Genomic DNA, 17,329 nt, shown 5'->3' with positions numbered 1-17,329 from the left:
AAGGAACAAACTTGTCTGTGCTCAGAAAGTATATTGACTCCTGGTCTTGTCTCCAAGACTATGCTGGCATTTAACATACTACTTTGGGAGGAGACCCTTTGATTTCAGGGAAGAGAAAAAAAAATCATCATAGCTGCAGGTTTTTGCAACATTGACAATGGTCTCAGAGTGAGAAATGTGTTTATACTTTACTGACCTGTTCATACCTGCTTTCTTTGGGAGGGCTTGTCTGAGATAAGGCCAGCACAGGAGAGAGTGCCCACAAAAGCACTGCTCGTGCAATGCTGCAAAATATAATGCTAGGGAGAATGCCTATAGTAATGTGAGTAAACCAAAGCATTTTGAGGCAGTATCTGGTTTTTTTCCTTCCTCCATCCTTGTTTCTCATCCCCTTTTGTTTCCCAGTAACTGACTTTCATTTTCATTGTTGCTCTTCCATGTTGATTGGTACATGACTCTCTCAGTTCCATTGCTTTTGATTTACTCCTTCATGTAGTCTTTAATTTCTTACATGTATACACTAAGGCTCTTCAGGAGGTGCCTGATGGGCTAAATCCAGCCTGTGAAGCATAACTGGGTAGCCTAGAAGAGTGGAAGCCTGCACTGCCCTCAGACCCAAGCTAATAGACGACCAAGGTCCTTGCTCCTGAAAGTGCCTTGAACACTCTTCCACTACCCTTACATGCACATACACTCAACAAAGCCCTGTTCTGCTTTAGCATCCCCTGCGGCTAACTGTCCCCTTACCCAGACGAACTGAAGAGCCCTGACACGCCACTAGAGTTAGTCCTTGTCCTTAAGTGCTTGCAGCCCAAATTAGAGAGAGAGAGAGAAGGTTGTTTACCCTGTGGTGTCTGTGCTCTCTGTCTTATTGTCTTTGTTCACCAGGCCTTCCTACCTCAGTGTCCTTCTACGCCTCTGAAGTCCCACTGAGATCTTTTGGCTTGTCTCTGCCTTGGTGTTTCTGCAGACCAGTTCTGCACCAATTCAGGCATTTTCTGGGTAGCCCTCTGTGTGCTGCTCCGTCCAGGAGTGAGAGGAGCAGGACCTGGACCAGTTGTAATCCTGTTTGCATTGTGCTCCATACTTGATGGCTAGTAGCTTTGCTGTGCCGTGTTCCCCTCCCCTGTGGTAAGGGGGCAAAGTTATTGCTCTTAAACGATACGGTACTCTGCCAGCTCTTCAAAAAAGGTTGAAGTGGCCTGCTGGCTGTGAAAGCCCCGAAGAGTAGTTCTGATCAGGACAGGGTCCTGGTCCTGTTTCTGTCATAAAGCAAAGCGTGTTGTTACTTAGTAGTACATGAATCCAGAATGGTTAAGCAATAACAGTGCCTGAAGTCTAAAACAAACTTTCGCTCCGTTAAGCTCATGCTACCAACTTCTCTTAGTCATGACTTTCCCTTCAGTGAACAAAACTGGAAAGGTCATTTGGTGCTAGATCTAGATACCTTTGGCCGCACAGACAGGCGAGGCTGCTGACCTACTAAGTGCCCTCTTTGTCCAGACACTGTAAAGATCCAGCTTTCAGGTGAAACCTTGTAAACAGTTCTCTTTTAACCATCTTTAGATTCACAGGAGCTAGAAACCTTGAGTGGAGGACAACAGAGCAGGCTTCAGTAGTCATCTAGTAAAAACAGACCCTGATTGAGTCAGTTCATGCTTTGTGATTCTGTTCTTTCAGACTACAGGGCATTGGCTATGGTGAACAGCACATCTTATTAAACCAGTGAACTAGGTTTAATCAGTTCCAGAAATTTCTGGCCATCCAGATTATCCCTTTAGGTAATTCATTAATTTTTTCATATTAGCTTGAATTTCTTTTGCTGCTGCTGTACCACTTGCATCGTATTAACCTTCAGAGGCCAAGGTGACAGCAGGCTCCACAGCCTTACGTATGAGATAAGGGAGGGTCAGTGTCCTAGAAAGTTTTCACTCAAATCAAAAATGACAGGGCAAGGATGAGAGGCAGCAACTATTCTGTCTGTTTATCAGACAGGGGCCTAAGAGGTAGGAAGTGCCCTTCAAGTCTGGCAGAGCTGGAAGCTACGGTTACATCCCCTCTGTTTCTCTTATGTGCCCTGAGGTTTGTGCACTTCTGCTGAATTCAGTTTCACCGTCTCATTTCTCAGTGTGTGCCCTTGCACTGTTCTTTGCCTTTCTCTGTGCTAATATTTTCAAATACTCATAGGTGTTAACCGTCCCTCTACTTCTGCTGTCTCTTTAGGAAAAATATTGCAAAGTGTTTGGGCAGCTACAGATGAATAGAGGCATCAGGTGCTTAGGTAACTGACTTTTCACTGAGCATCTCTTCAGGGCTGTAGTGAGGGATGTCTGTGCCCCTTAACACCAGAATAATCCATATGTATAGACCAAGGATGAACTGTTCCATCATGTCTTGTGATAGTCTTGCAGGCATTTTGAAGAGAAGGGAAAATCAGATCTGAGTAAAAGAGTATGAAAACTAAATCTTTATTCACAATGTAAAGTGATCAGAACTCAAATGTCTTTCTGAAGTCTGATAAAATCTGACAGAGAATTGGTTTCTGCGTTTTCTTCAATTTTTATCAAGGATAAAAGCAGAACATTTTGATCAAGAAGAAAGCTTAGGAGTTCCTACCTGGCTGCAATCAGGAAGTGCTAGAAACCTAGCATGCCAGCCTGATCCCAGGAGTTTTCCAAATAAGATGTTTATTTACATTAGAAGAAGCTTTGTTTTATCATATGGTTTATCAGATTTTTCTTGAAGCTTTTAGAGAGCTACATATTGTGTAATCCCAGAAATCATACGCAGAGTGACGTATTAGTTATTACTACTACATATGATGAACTAGGGAAAACTGACAGGTTAGTCATACGCTATTACAAATATCTTACTGTGCCAATATTTACAGATTCATTATTAATGTCAGGATCTTGTATACTAAAGAGACTTTGTAAAGATAATAGGAATTGTTTGCTTTTTGAGTCAACTTATTGGAGAGACCTATCCTGGAAGAAGGAAGTGATATGTCTGCTGTAGAGCTAAAGCGTATAGTGAATAAATAATTGCATTTTCTTTATGAAGGGAAAATTGAAACACCTGGTAATGAAATGTCCCATTAGCAGACTGGAATAAAGTGGCTTTTCTAGCTATGTCATGACTTGTACACATGCTCTTTCAATGTTGTGCTGTGTATAAAGGGCAGAGTTAGTCACGTTCAGCCCCACAGAAGTCCTCTTGGAAACAGGATTGTTTGAAGTACAGTGTCCTCTAGAACAAAGGATGAACTAAAATCTACACTGTCTTTCCCCAATAACTGAGAGTTCCTCGGGCTCAGGTGCAGACCTGGGAGATGAAAGTGCAACTGTGACTTATATCATATGGTTGGGATCGTGTACACTGCCCAAGTAATGCTAAAACGGCCTTAGCTGATCAGAAAATCCATGTCTGGATTTTTCTACCAACAGACAGAAAATAGCATTTTCAATCATGTTTTTCCTCATGTGTAATCGCAACTTAGCTTCCTGACCCTTTGGTAGCCTACAAAATTGATGCCCCATCTTGCACCCCTTCCCCACCCCTATGAAGCCCCCAAAGAAGAGAGGGTGCCTAACATTTTCTGGATGGTATCCGAGACCCTGGGAACTTGGCCGTAGAGTGAGCAAAGGAAAATTCGCTCTGAGCAGCTGAGGAGCTTGTAAAGCTCTGCATGTCCAGCCTCTCCTCCTCCCTTAGCTTTCTGCAGCCTTTTCCTTCAGGGTGGTCTTGGCGAACCTACTTTGGATGGGCGTTAGTGGGAATTTTGCCTCACAGTTTCGATCTGTGTCAGTCTGGTAACATGAGTTTATTATTCTTCACTTGTTTCACATCAGAGCTATTAGAACAACACACAAATTAGGAACAGTGGGACCATATCTATCAGTCCTTATCAATTAAACAGAAGTCTTTTCTTACTCAGACATTGGCCTGCTTATTAGCTTTGCCATTCTCATTTATCAGTTCTTAAAGAACTAGCTAGAATCCAAATTTCAGTGTTCTAGGCACTGCAGAAAGAAAAAATGAAGAGGATTTTTCAGACACATGTAAATTAGGATAAAACTAGCTTTCACTGTTAATTAAAACCCTACCTTTCAAAGATAACTTAGCAAAAAGACCAAGAATCCCTTTGTTTTTGGACAGCCCCATGCCTAACATAAAAACAGCTGCTCCCCCCACCCCCCCAGGCCCCTTGAAACCTCCAGGAAATTGTGTTCCTGGGTAACATTTTTGCTTCTCTTGTTCTGCCACAACAAATTGTCTCATCTTAAAGTTGTTGCCCAGTCTAACCTCAGAGAAGAATATGAGGACTGGGCTTATTGGAGTCTAAAGCCAGTGATAGTTTCTAAAATACAAATAAATACATATATGTATTTGTAATATAAGTGACTCAAGCTATATATATATATATTTCATAAATATATAAAAAATACATAAAATTAATGTTTCTTTTTAGTTGAAATGTACAACTATTCTTGCTGTATGCACAAGAATTCTTTCCAAAAGAAAGTAATGCATTGCTGCGTATTTTCATAGCTACAAATGCACTATTATTTTTAGCCAAGTGCTTCATGCGTCTAGCCCATATGTGCTTTTTCCTCTTTGAGACTGAAACCTTCAATGTTCACTTTTACAGCAGCTTTGCAGAACACCATGGGCAACTCTCTATCTTGGGTGCTGATTTTGCGTAGCTAAGCCACAGTCTTTCGTGCAACTTTGCTGATTTACCTCAATAGCGGATCCAGCCCTCACAACTTCTTGTTTAGTAGGCAGTGCCTGCTTTCCGCATCTGAGGGACTGCTTGTGTGTTCATTTCTGATGAAGAGATGCAGGTTATTAGGAAGCTGTATGAGGTTGTGCCTACAGCTCCTGAGGCTCCAAGTCCTGTTCTTTGCAAAACCCCTGGAGAAAATAAGTCTCCCCTGCTCCCTGCACCCAAATCCTCTCAACTTTAATCTTCTTTATTTAGACAGACAGGGAGAACTAATTCAAAAGGGAGAACACCTCCTTTTGTCTTTTTTTAAGTATTTTTTCTCCAGGTGGGCAAGAAACTATAGATGGCTGCTAACTGCTGCTGAGTGTTTTTCCTCTGTTAGGAAACAGACTTTCAATGGGAATTGTTAAGAAAAACAAATAAACAAACAAACTCTGCTTCCTCCAAAAATTAGTTTCGACTCCCACCAGGGTTACCCCCGATCCGCAGCTTCCGAGCTCGCCCAGTCTGACAGGGGGTGCCGCGGGCTCTCCCCGCCCCCCTGCCTTCCCCCCCCGCCTTCCTTCTCCTCCTCCCCCCCAAGCGGGAGATTAGGGGCGGCTCCTGCCCCCTGCATAAAGCCGCGGCCCGCCGCCGCGGTGCAGCCGCGATGCAGCCGGCGCGGGCCGAGCAGGCGCCTTGCCCGCGGGACGCCGCGCAGGTGAGGGCGGCGCGGCGCCGGCAGCGGGTCGCGGAGGCGCCGGGGCGGCGGCTGCGGGGCCTCGGGGCGGCAGCGGCAGCGGCGGGGAGCCGGGGGCGGCGGGCGCCCCTCCGCGCCCCGCGTGCGGAGCCCTCGTCGCGAATTCCTGAGCCTGATTTTCCGTTGTTCGACGTACGCTCCCTGCTGATGTTTTGCTCCCTAATGGGATTAGAACAGATCCCTGGGGGCGCTTAGTAACTCCTCGTTTAATCTTAGCGGCCGCTGCCGAGGGCCGCCTGCCGCGGCCGCCCCGCGGGAGCCCGCGGGCGCCGCCGCGCAGCGGGCGCGGGCGCTGCCTCGCGGGGAGGGCTGCTTTCCTGAAGCTCGGGCTGTCGGCTGCCGTGGGCCTCGGCCCCCGGGGGCCTCCCCGTCGCGCCCCCCAGCGCGCTTGTTCTGGGGGCAGAAAGGCGCTTTTCTGGCGCTGGTTACTGGGGAGAGCAGCGCGGGCGCCGGGCGCTGCCCCGGCGCCGGGGGAAATGTTCTGCGTGGCCGAGGTTGGGGGGCCCCCGTTTGGAGGGGTGCTGGCGCCTCTGGAAGGAAGAGGAAAGCCGGGTAACTTGGTACAATTCAGATGCAAGCAGGTGAAAACTAAGGCATCACAAAAAATAACTTTTTTTGCGTTGTTGCTTAGTAGGTAGAGTTGTGGCATCCTAGAAAAATCCCAGAATGGATTATTTCATGTTACGATATGAATATACCTGGTAGGTCAGACAAGACGAGACTAGAGAAAATCAACGCTCATCTGTTGGCCGCTGTTGTGGATACTGCCCTGTGCCCCTTTGTGGAAAGGGGAGCACTGATCATAACAAGCAAAGTCTGACGTGCGATAGTTTGTCCATATCCCCCAGATCTTTGCAAGCCAAACAAGCTTTTGTTCACAACAAAGCTTTAGGTTTGGTATCTTGCGATGGGCTCCCAGGAAGAATTTTTAGTATGGTTGAAAAATTGCACTGTAATGTCACATCTGGTAGTGGTCACCCATAAGGTCATATTGTCAGAGATAAATATTTAACTTTTTAAACTATTGTTAGCCTTCACATTTGGAGAGACTATAGAAGGAAATCAACAGAACTGTTGCATTTTGGTCACTTCTGTAGTTGCTGCTCTTGTTCTTTCCGTTCCCAGATAAGCTGTCAATCAGATAATTGTGTCTTAACTACAAACTATATCGAATCTGTTCCAAGTAGCAACTGTGTCCCTCACACAATCGCTGCCCTTTCTCACTGGCTATTTCAGAAACCTTCTCTGGTTTGTTTTCACAGGATTTGAACAACAGAAAGTTAGAAGCAGAGGCTCTGTCTCAAGTATTTTTTCTTTTTCTTTGCATTTTCCAGACTCTTAATAGTTTCTATAGAGTTTCTATTTATGGCTTGGATACACTTAGCTAAGAATATGGTCTCTGATATCCACTGATTTCAATGCAGTAAGGAATGTAATCATAAGTAATGAATATAGCCACGTGGTCCTGCACTGTTGCCTGTCTGAGAATTTTCAGAGTGTGATTTGGGATTTATTTAGCATTTGGCATGTGAATTAGCAGAACGGACAGAATATCTCTGTTGTGGTTGAATAGAGGACGACTGTGTTGATGGTCAGCAAGAGCCTGGTCAGCACAACATTTAGCTCTTTAAGTTTTTTCTGCTTTCTATGTAAAAAGCACTGGTTTACAACTAAGTAGCAAAAGAAAAGCAATGTTTTTTAATTTTTTTCTTCATTTCAAACCTATTAGTCTGGTTCATTTTCTCTTTGTTCTGTTCAATGGGTTTTGGATTAGTTTCTTTGGTAAAGTTTATCAAATCTGCTAACAAGTAATTTATTCAACTCACTATTTCTGCTGAATATTAAAAAGCCTTGTAGCTAACACTAATTATATACTACACTTTGAAAATAGTTTCTGCATCCTAGAGAACTACCAAAGATTTTTTACAAAATAGTCTAACTGGGTGGTGGTGGTGGAAGTACTTAATCCCCAGCATACACAGATCCTGTGTGTACCTAACTTTATGCCTGTTAATGCGTACAGTGATTTGACTGGCATCTTTTCTTTTGTGATTGACCAATCAAAGCTCAATATTATACTAAGACAAACTGAAATGTAAACTTTACACTGTTTGTGTTACTACTTGTTCAATAAAGTGTTTTTTACTTGTGTTTAGTTAAATAAGTCTAACTACATGATGATTGAAGACAATAAAGAGAACAAAGACCATTCATCTGAAAGAGGTAGAACAGCCATCATTTTTTCCTTGAAGAATGAAGTCGGAGGACTCGTAAAAGCCTTAAAACTCTTTCAGGTATGTAATAATCACGCTTCTACAGCAGTTCTGTATTTTTAAATCGTACGAGTAACTTCAGAACATGCTAGAATTAATTACGTGCATTTGTTAAAGATAAACTTCTTAAACATAACTCCCTGCAAAGGCAGAACTTACCTGTGAAGGCAAATTTATGCATCAAATTAGATGCTGGCTAAAAATTTTCAGAAGCATCTTATCTGTCTGCACCTACTGAAGACTGGGAGAGTTTTGCCTCTGGCCTTAATGGAAGAGAACTGGCACTCATCGTTTCTGTTCATTAAAGAAATGGTTCTGAAACAGTCGCATATCCCAATACTTTAAACTTAAACATGAGCTTTTGCCCAAGTGCTGGCTGGTGTGAATCCAGCTGCCCCAAATGCTGGTGAGTTCGGGTGTGACCCTGGTGCCTCTGCCCTGCGTGTTCCCATTAGTCCACTTTCCCCTGGCAAGAACATTCCTCATTGCGGCAACTGCCAGGCACACAAACTCTTTCCATGTTTTCAGATTAGCTCTTTTTTAGGTCTACTAATGTTAATGCTTTTCCACAAAATAGATGGAGTTGCTGCCAAGTGCCTGGAAGGAGCCGAATCCTTTCTTGGGGCTGGGTGCGTGCAGAATAATCGTGGCCCTGGCTCATAGGCAGGAACAGTTTTTGTACCTTGAGACTGGCTGTTTGGGCTAATTGTAGACAAGGCACAGATTTTTTGGTACAGGCTTCAAAGCTACTGCTGATAGCAGGTAGATACTTGGATTGCTGAGCTGTGCTGGACACTCGGTGCCCTTTCTACTCCGTCTAGCCTCACTGAGGGCAACAGAGGTATTTGTGCTGCAATTGTATGGCTGCCTTCCCTCACCTGCTGGGCAGAAATTGCACAGGGAATGTGAGCAGTGCTACTGTAGTCTGTCACCTGGCCCTGCATGACCTAACCTAGAAGGTCCTGTATTTTCCTGGTATAAGGCATGTGATTAAAATCTTTTTCAAATAAAAGAAAGGGGAAGTTTATGCCTGGAAAACTACTGCTTTTAAATCTCTTGCTTGGCTGTGAGATAATTACATGGTGAGCTGATTGGCAGCCTGGTGATTTTTTTTTTCTTTTTTTTCCTCCCCCTACACCTAGTTGCTGATCAAATTCCTATGAGAGGGTGTGAAAGAAAATGGTCAATGACTTTAATCCTTTTTACTGTGTCTTTCTGTGTTTCTTGAATGTAAACAAAATTGAAAGAACACAGCTCCTCTTTCCTATTCTACTGAACAGTTGGCTTTCTAAAAGTGAAACCATTCTTCTGGTTTTTTTTTCTTTTCTGATAAGTGAAGTGCTGTCAGGAGATCCAATTAATTAAAAAAAAATTCACAAATATGGTAAATATTAATTGGCAGCAAAATACTTGTTTGGAAAATGACTAGGGTTTGGCCAATCTGTTTGAAAACTCTTCTTCTTACGAAACAGGAGAAGCATGTGAATCTGGTGCATATTGAATCACGAAAGTCCAAGAGAAGAAATTCTGAGTTTGAGATCTTTGTGGACTGTGACAGTAACAGGGAACAACTGAATGAGATCTTCCAGCTCCTGAAATCCCACGTCAGCGTTGTCTCTATGAACTCGACCGAGCACTTAACCGTGCAGGAAAATGGTAAGTATGAACGTCAGTTTTGGCAAAATCATGCAAAGAGAAAAAATAGCATGCCTCTGTGTTGAATTGAAATCTTTTTATAGTGTCCACCTCTGCACTTGTATAGTGTTTGCCATTAGTATCTAGCAGGCTAGATGCTTTTGTGTTGCGAGTGTAGTTTAAATGATACGAGTAGGGCTGCCTTGGCTGGCAATCTTCTAGGAATAGAGGCTATTTTAGACTAGTACAAATTACTGCTTCCTGCTCTGTGCTCCTGTTCCGTCCTCTCTGCAGAGATCCTATGTGCAGAGCAGAAGAGATACAACTGTGCCAGCGGTTGGCACAGCAGAGACCAGTGCAGACTGGCGTTGGAAAAGGATTCAGGGAAGAGTCTGAATGCATGGCTTGGCTAGTGCCGGCAGACCATGATGGGAAAGGTGTAATAATGGCAAATACCAATTCAGGATGAGAACTAGGAAGAGTGAAACAAGTTTTGGAAATTCCTCATGTAGCTCTTGATTTATTTACCGGTTTTCATCATGGGAAGTTATTTACTTCAGTGCTGAAGAGGCACGCTTTAACTTTAGGTTTTTCACATGTTTACCTTTTCCCCTCGTTCAAGGGATGTTCAAAGTTCAGGGCAGCAGCAAGTCAGTGCCATGGTATTTCTCAGCTATTGTGCTCGGCATAGGATGGTAGCTGGGGCAAGTAACATCAGGTTGTCTCGGATAAAAATTGCTTATTCTAGCTTTATGTAAGGGGAATTTCAATCTAAACGTTCCCTCTATCTGTCCTTTTAAGAAAACTGAACAGCAGCAGGGCGGAAAACAATCCTTTGGTTGTCACAGTGTATTAACGATGCTGCCAAGACCTTGGTAAAACCCTTCCTGGGTGAGGAAAACAAAGTCAGTGATAAAACTGTAATGATGAATCTCTTCCAGGTGGTAAGGCTGAACTTGCCTCCTTTTCTTCTTGCCCCAAACTCTTCATCAGAGCCTGATGGCTTTTGTGGGGTGCCTAACCACAAAGCACCCTTTCTTTCTCAGGGTTGGTTAAGCAGTACAGGAGAATGAAACCTGCTCCCACTCTGCCAAGGACCACAGGCAAATCCCTTCTGCTTGTTGCCTTGTCTGTTTGCATACTTCGTACCTTAGAAGATTAGCCCAGCACTGAGCACAAAGAAGTCTTGTCTTGGCGGGAGCCTCCAGATACTACTCTTAACATTAATAAGAGTAGTAATAAGGACCACAGAAAATGCATATTAACTGCTTCCTCCCCTGGGCATTTTGAAGCAGGCTGTGCTCTGTGGGCAGAAATGTGGCAGTGACAGAGGAGGAAGTGTGAGCTGTAGGCTGGTGCCAGATAGGCAGTGGACTCCCTTGTCCTATTCATGATCCCTTTAATTTATAGATTTTGCTTGTAACTGCCATAGCCATACTTGAAAGTAGCATTTCCTCCCTCAGCAAGCTTCACACTATTAATAACTTTGTGGATTTCATGCATTCCCTAGACATGGAGAATGTTCCCTGGTTTCCTAAGAAGATCTCAGATTTGGATAAGTGTGCAAACCGAGTGTTGATGTACGGGTCCGATTTGGATGCTGACCATCCAGTAAGTATCTTTCCCTTTGTGCCCAATCCTTAGGAAAAAAAGGACTTGGTGAAACTTATTTAAAAATGTGACTTTTCCTGCTCCCTCTCCACAACGCTGACTCTGTGGTTCTGAGCACTTTCTCTTGAGGGTTTCATCTCTCTTTCTAGTTCAGGCAAGGTCCTCAGTGAATTCAGCTCCCTTGCCTTCAGGCTTGTTCACGTAAGGACTCTAGGACTCTGGGCCCTGAGTGGTTGCATACAAAAAGAAAGCTGTTGTGAGGCAGGCTGGGCTTCTCTTTCTTTCTTCCCTATTGTAATTGGAGCAAATGAACAGTGCAAAAGGACAGTGGACAGCTTGTTCTGTAATTTAGAATAATCAAGTGGATAACAAAACTTGTATAAATAGTGATTATAGTAATAAAAAAAAATCCTTGTCTTCCAAATACATAGTTGCATGCATATAACTGCTGATACTTGTTTTAAATTGGGGTATGTGCTTGATTCAGTTAACAAACATTTCAGACTACAGCTATTAGGTTCCTGTCCTTTCCTTCTTACATAGCATGCTTTTATATTTCTCACTGAAGGCATTTCAAGTGTCTTATTTAATTTTTCAATACAGGTTACAAATGCCTATAACTTTTTTTTTTCTTAGGGTTTCAAAGACAATGTCTATCGCAAGAGGCGAAAGTATTTTGCAGACCTGGCTATGAACTACAGACAGTAAGCTTGACTTCTTCCAGAATAAGTCTTCCTTGTGCTTTGAAATAATAGGCAGGGTAGACTGGCAGGAGCTCATGTTCCCTGGGTTCAGGTATAGCTGAGATGTGCTTGGTTCAGGAATCTGGAGGGGTAAATCTGAAGTAGCCAGCTGTAAGGCAAGATTAAAAGATCAGGCTAAGCCATTTTATGGCTCCCTGGGCCTCTGATCAGTCCGAGAATCAGATCACAGCTGCTTGGTAATTGCAGTACCCACAGCAGCACTCAGTGTTAGAGCGGCGGCGAAGACTTGGGCCCTGTGGTCGCTCTCTGCCGCTCTGGAAATGTGGGTGAGAAGCAAGGGGGTGGGCAGCACATACTGGTGTAATTCCATCAGAGCAGTTTGGCCTCCTTGATGATGGAAAGGGAGCAGAGGCAGGTGCTGGTATATAGGCTGTTGGCTGCTGAATATAAATTCTCTGGGCGAAATTGAATACTTGAGTTCTATTTTCTGGTTCAAAACAGTGCATGTGGTGCCTAGATAAGAAGTTTTGTGTGAAGTGAAACTCAAAGGACCTTTGTGTTTAGAGATGGTGCTGGGGGGGAGTGTGTGTGTGTGTCTCAAAACAGTTAGAGTTGCGTAACCCAGTACTTTAATTTCATTTGGAACATGATTTTTGTGCTGTTGTTGCCTGCTTGAATTTCGATGCCAAGTTTCTTCTCTAGGAATGACCTAGAAATGTTGGGTATCTAGAGCTGATTTGCACTGTGCATTAATGCAATTGGACCTGACAGCACACTGCCAGCTATTGTGGATGTGTAATTAACACAGTTTCCCCTGGTATGTTAACATACTGGTTACCTGGGCAGCAGTGCAAGCATGATATAACACTTTCATTGCTTTCAGTGAGCTTTAGATCACACTTTTGCAATAATCCACTTTAATCAGGATCCAAAGGGCTAAATAGGAAAGATGGGCTAGAATGAGTATGGTCAGACAGATGCTTGTCTCCTCTGCACGAAAATGTGATTTTTACCTAATGTACATTTAGCTACTTCCATTCATTGAGTAATTTAGGAAGTTACTGTTTTCTTAAAGAAATCAAAGAGGCAATGAAAAGTAATCATATAAAGACAGGGAAGTCCTACAGGAAAAAGAATGTGTTCTTGGCTCCTGAAGCTGTGAAGGTTTTGCAAGTATTTTAAACTTTATTCTTTGTTTTAAACACCTAAGAAATTCCTGTAGGACTGGAGCCTTCATGCTCCGTAGGTGGAAAATAGAGCAAATCCTTAGACTTCAAGCTCTCCAGGGCATAGACCATGTCTTGCTGTGTATTCGACAGATCTTAAACCTGACTGGGTGTCACAGCCATATAAATGTTAAATAATAATAGTAGGTAAAGGAGTCATTCATAATAAGCCATTTACCAAGTAATATCCTTTCTTCCTCTTCTCCTTGCAGTGGTGACCCAATTCCCAAGATTGAATTTACTGAGGAGGAGATCAAAACTTGGGGGACTGTATATCGAGAACTTAACAAGCTTTATCCTACTCATGCCTGTAGAGAGTACCTAAAAAACTTACCTTTGCTCACTAAGTACTGTGGGTACCGGGAAGACAATATTCCCCAGCTGGAAGATGTCTCTCGCTTCCTGAAAGGTAATGTACTAATTTCCTTACATCAAAGGAAGTTAAGGTCTATATGAAAGCATGGTGCCAGTGTAGGCACAAACAAACATCCTTAGCCACTCAGCTTGTATGCATTCTGGTCCTTTAATAGGCCTTTTGGTTAACCCTGTTTCAAAGTATTGTCTTGGATATATACAGTGACATCTGAGGGGCAATGCTAACTGTAAAAAGTGCTAGGTCTGGCCAAAGAGGTATTTAGCTGTATTGTTTGTTGTAGGCCCAGAAGGGTAGAAAATCCACTTACACAGAGGTAAGTATGGTTTGACTAAACTGACCATCTCTCAAGCTTAGACTTAATCTTTCAAATTATGCCTGCTTTTCTCATGTGCTCTTGAGCCCAAGTAGTGCTGTGCATTTACCCCAGTTGTAGCAAAAAAAGATGAGAATGTTATATAATTTGACATTAAACTGATGTATGATTTCTCCATTGATCTTCAGAGCGCACAGGTTTCACCATTCGCCCAGTTGCTGGATACCTATCTCCGAGAGACTTCCTGGCAGGTTTAGCATTCAGAGTTTTTCACTGCACTCAATATGTTAGACATAGCTCGGACCCTCTCTATACACCAGAGCCGTAAGTCATCTAATTTTGGGGTAGAGGTTGACACAGGCATTTTCGAATCTTGCTGCCCAAAGCCAAGCTACTAAAAGTCATTCAAGAACACCATCAAGACACCTTATTTTTAAAGATGTTGAACCACCTGCCCTTCTCACTGAATGTAATGATGTTTTAGCATGTTCATGTACCACCTTCACAGGCGCAGGTGTAACATGCTAATGGAAAGCTCTGACTTCACTCAGAGCAGAGTTAGTTTACCATATATTTACCTCTTAAATGTGGAGCTCAGATCTGAATTTTAACTCAGACATCCTAATCTGGAAACCTAATGTATTTTACTAGTGCTGGTATGACCTGTTCAGTTGCATTCAGCTTAACATGGTTTATGCTTTTCTGTCTTTTGAATATTAAATAATTTCACACAAGGCCTTTTTTTCTGTTCAGTGGTGTTGCCTTTCCACTCCACCAAAGATAAAGATAATCAGATTTCTTGTTTTGTCTCTTTCTCCAGTGATACCTGTCATGAACTCCTAGGCCATGTCCCTCTTTTGGCTGAACCCAGTTTTGCTCAGTTCTCCCAGGAAATTGGCCTTGCATCACTTGGGGCATCAGATGAGGCTGTCCAAAAACTGGCAACAGTGAGTGTTTCAGTTCCTGATAATCTCACTGAGTTGCAGCTTAGTACTTCTCTAGGCTGATACCACTCCTCTCAATTAAAAAAAAAAAAAACATTAGCCACATTAGTGGCTAGACCTGCCTATCTCACTGGCTGTCGCTTCTTCTGATATAGAGCATGTAACAAGATTCCATGCTAGGAAAAAACTTTTTTTTTCCCTTTTCTTCTTCTTTTTTTTTTTTTTTTTTTTTTTTTTTTTTCCTTCTCTTTAAAAGAAAGAACTGTATGATGACTGGTATTTTTCTTCACTTGGCTATCATGTAAGGGCACAATCCCTGGGGGCAGATAACTTCATTCTGAAAGAAGTTCTATGGCATGTTTTTTTCCAGACAGGAAGATTTTTCTTTTTACTTCTGGGAATATGGATCAGTGATTTTAGTCATTTATTTCTTTAATGTGTCAAATTAAAGGCTTAGTGAATGAAATTGAAATGACTTCAATGTCAATGAACGTGTCTAGCATTAGATAATTTTTCACTCAAAGCAATTTAAGTACTTTCTGGATAACAGCTTCTGGATGCTTTGGCAAAAAAAAATTAAGAAGAACCTTAAATTCACATGAGAAGTAATTGATGACAAGTATATAAGAACTGTTTTGCTAGTTTTTTTTTTTTGGGGGGGGAGGGGGCAGGGAGGTTTCCTCCCTTCTCCATTGTTGCTAATGGTAAAATTTTTGCTAGAGTAGAATTAAGCTGTATATGACAATACCTTTCTTCCCCATACATCTCCTCAAATCCTCAAATCCAGCAAACTAAACATCTTTAAATTTTTAGCCCATGAAGCAAAAGAGGAACAAACTGGGGCTGGCTGATGTTTTCACTCACTCATAGATACTCTTGATACTCTTGATACTCTTATCTATTGAATGCTTCTGTTAAGTTGAGGCTGTCCTGTCGTGACAGGATGTTTCATAGAACTAAGGCAGATTGACATCTCCATGCTCCTACTGTTACTAAGAACTTCTGGCCTAGCCAGGTGTGGAATAATAATACCAGACTGTCAGACTTGCTTATTAGAAACATCTAATCTTCCGATTGTTCACCCTTCCGTTCTGGACTACCTCCTCCTTAAGGATACGATTATGGCTGGCAAGTGATGATTCTTTGACATTAACTGTTTGACACTACCTACAAATAGGAATGCCCCCATCTACATCTGCAGTATGTTTGTCATATGCTGAATTATTTTACTCCCTTCTCTGTTTCAGTGTTACTTCTTCACTGTGGAGTTTGGTTTGTGTAAGCAAGAGGGACAGCTAAGAGTTTATGGTGCTGGCTTGCTCTCTTCAATTAGTGAGCTCAAGGTAAGAATGTCTGCTGCTTATTTCCCCCTTTTCTTTGTTCTTGTCTGATTATTATCACTGTTCTGCCTCATTTTTTATGAACTATAATTCTGAAAATACGTATTTTGAAAACTCCTAAATACTTACTGTAGAGATGACTATTTATGTGAATTTGCTGTAGCACTCACCAGGAGGCAGCCTGTTTTAGTATATATGCTGAGCAGCTTCCCTGTTTTTCAGATGGAGTATTAATGACCAGTATTTTTTAACATTAGATTCTGAGTAGCTCTGTTTTCAGAATGAAGCTCTAATGGTTTAACCATATTTTGAAAATACTGCTCTTGTTCACAGAATATCCTCATATCTGAGGAATCCCTTCTTGGATCTGTGTTGGTGGAATATGACCCTTAGTTCTTTAAGCTTTAACCACTATTCAGTTACAGATACAACTGTTAAGAGATGATAGACTGAATGTGGTCTCATTTCATCTTTTCTTAATTCACTGTTTACCTCATGTCGTCTGCTTGGATTCTTTTGGCGGCGGTGTTCCTCAACACATGGTAACACTATGTTACCCAGCACGCCCTCTCTGGCAGTGCCAAAGTCAAGCCCTTTGATCCAAAGGTTACCTGCAAGCAAGAATGCCTCATTACAACTTTCCAGGAGGCATATTTTGTTTCTGAAAGTTTTGAAGAAGCAAAGGAAAAAATGAGGTACTACTTGTTTTTTGTTTCATAAAAGCAGATTTAATTGTAGGCATCTCCCAGACGCAACACCAAACGTTCGTTCTTATCACAGAGTTTTGTAATTACCTTATGTGGGTTGGAAAGATGAATTTAATATTTGCTTGGTCTCCCATGTGCTGAGCGGGAGAGATGACAAAATGTATGATTATTACTGTCATTAAGAAAATAAGTGCTTTAGATAAGTGGTTATTTACACTGCACACACAGGATGCATTTGGTTTTTGGTTTATAACTCCCCTTTCCTTCCCCCTCCCTCCCTCCCTTCCCCCCCCCCTCTCTTTTTTTTTCTTCACTTGAACAGAGAGTTTGCAAAAACCATCAAGCGCCCATTTGGTGTGAAGTACAATCCATATACGCAAAGTGTGCAGATCCTAAAAGACACCAAGAGCATTGCCAGTGTGGTGAATGAGCTCCGTCATGAGTTGGACATTGTCAGCGATGCCCTCAGCAAGATGGGCAAGCAACTGGAAGTTTAATACTGCAAGTGGCAGTGTGCACTTGGTCAACCCTTCTTTTGCTCACTAATTTCGTTCTAGGCACGAAGTGCTGTATACACAACTCTTACTTTTACAAATGGGCAAAGGAGTTGCTCATAAGGAAAATCACTTTATCCTGTTTCTCTGTTCAAAGTCTCTTAAAAAATGTATTTTTTCTCTCTCCCCACCCAATTCATCTTTCTTGGATTAAAAAAGGTCCTGGAGCTGCCCATGC

General features: G+C 42.4%; 1 protein-coding gene across 1 annotated transcript; it reads left to right on the top strand.

Annotated features, from left to right (window-relative positions):
• Positions 1–5,398: 5,398 nt before the first annotated feature.
• Positions 5,399–17,206, top strand: TPH1 (tryptophan hydroxylase 1). Its single transcript, XM_062576944.1, has 11 exons — positions 5,399–5,429; positions 7,625–7,762; positions 9,214–9,397; positions 10,887–10,987; positions 11,624–11,691; positions 13,130–13,326; positions 13,795–13,930; positions 14,427–14,553; positions 15,798–15,893; positions 16,452–16,585; positions 16,920–17,206. Exons 2-11 carry the CDS (start codon positions 7,643–7,645, stop codon positions 17,092–17,094), a joined length of 1,338 nt encoding a protein of 445 aa, XP_062432928.1. The 5' UTR covers positions 5,399–5,429; positions 7,625–7,642; the 3' UTR covers positions 17,095–17,206.
• The last annotated feature ends 123 nt before the right edge of the window (positions 17,207–17,329 follow it).

This window comes from Rhea pennata, chromosome 5 (assembly GCF_028389875.1).
Source record: "Rhea pennata isolate bPtePen1 chromosome 5, bPtePen1.pri, whole genome shotgun sequence".
Classification (NCBI taxonomy): domain Eukaryota; kingdom Metazoa; phylum Chordata; class Aves; order Rheiformes; family Rheidae; genus Rhea; species Rhea pennata.
Note: the sequence above shows the minus strand (reverse complement) of the source record. Positions and strands in the feature narration are given on the sequence as shown.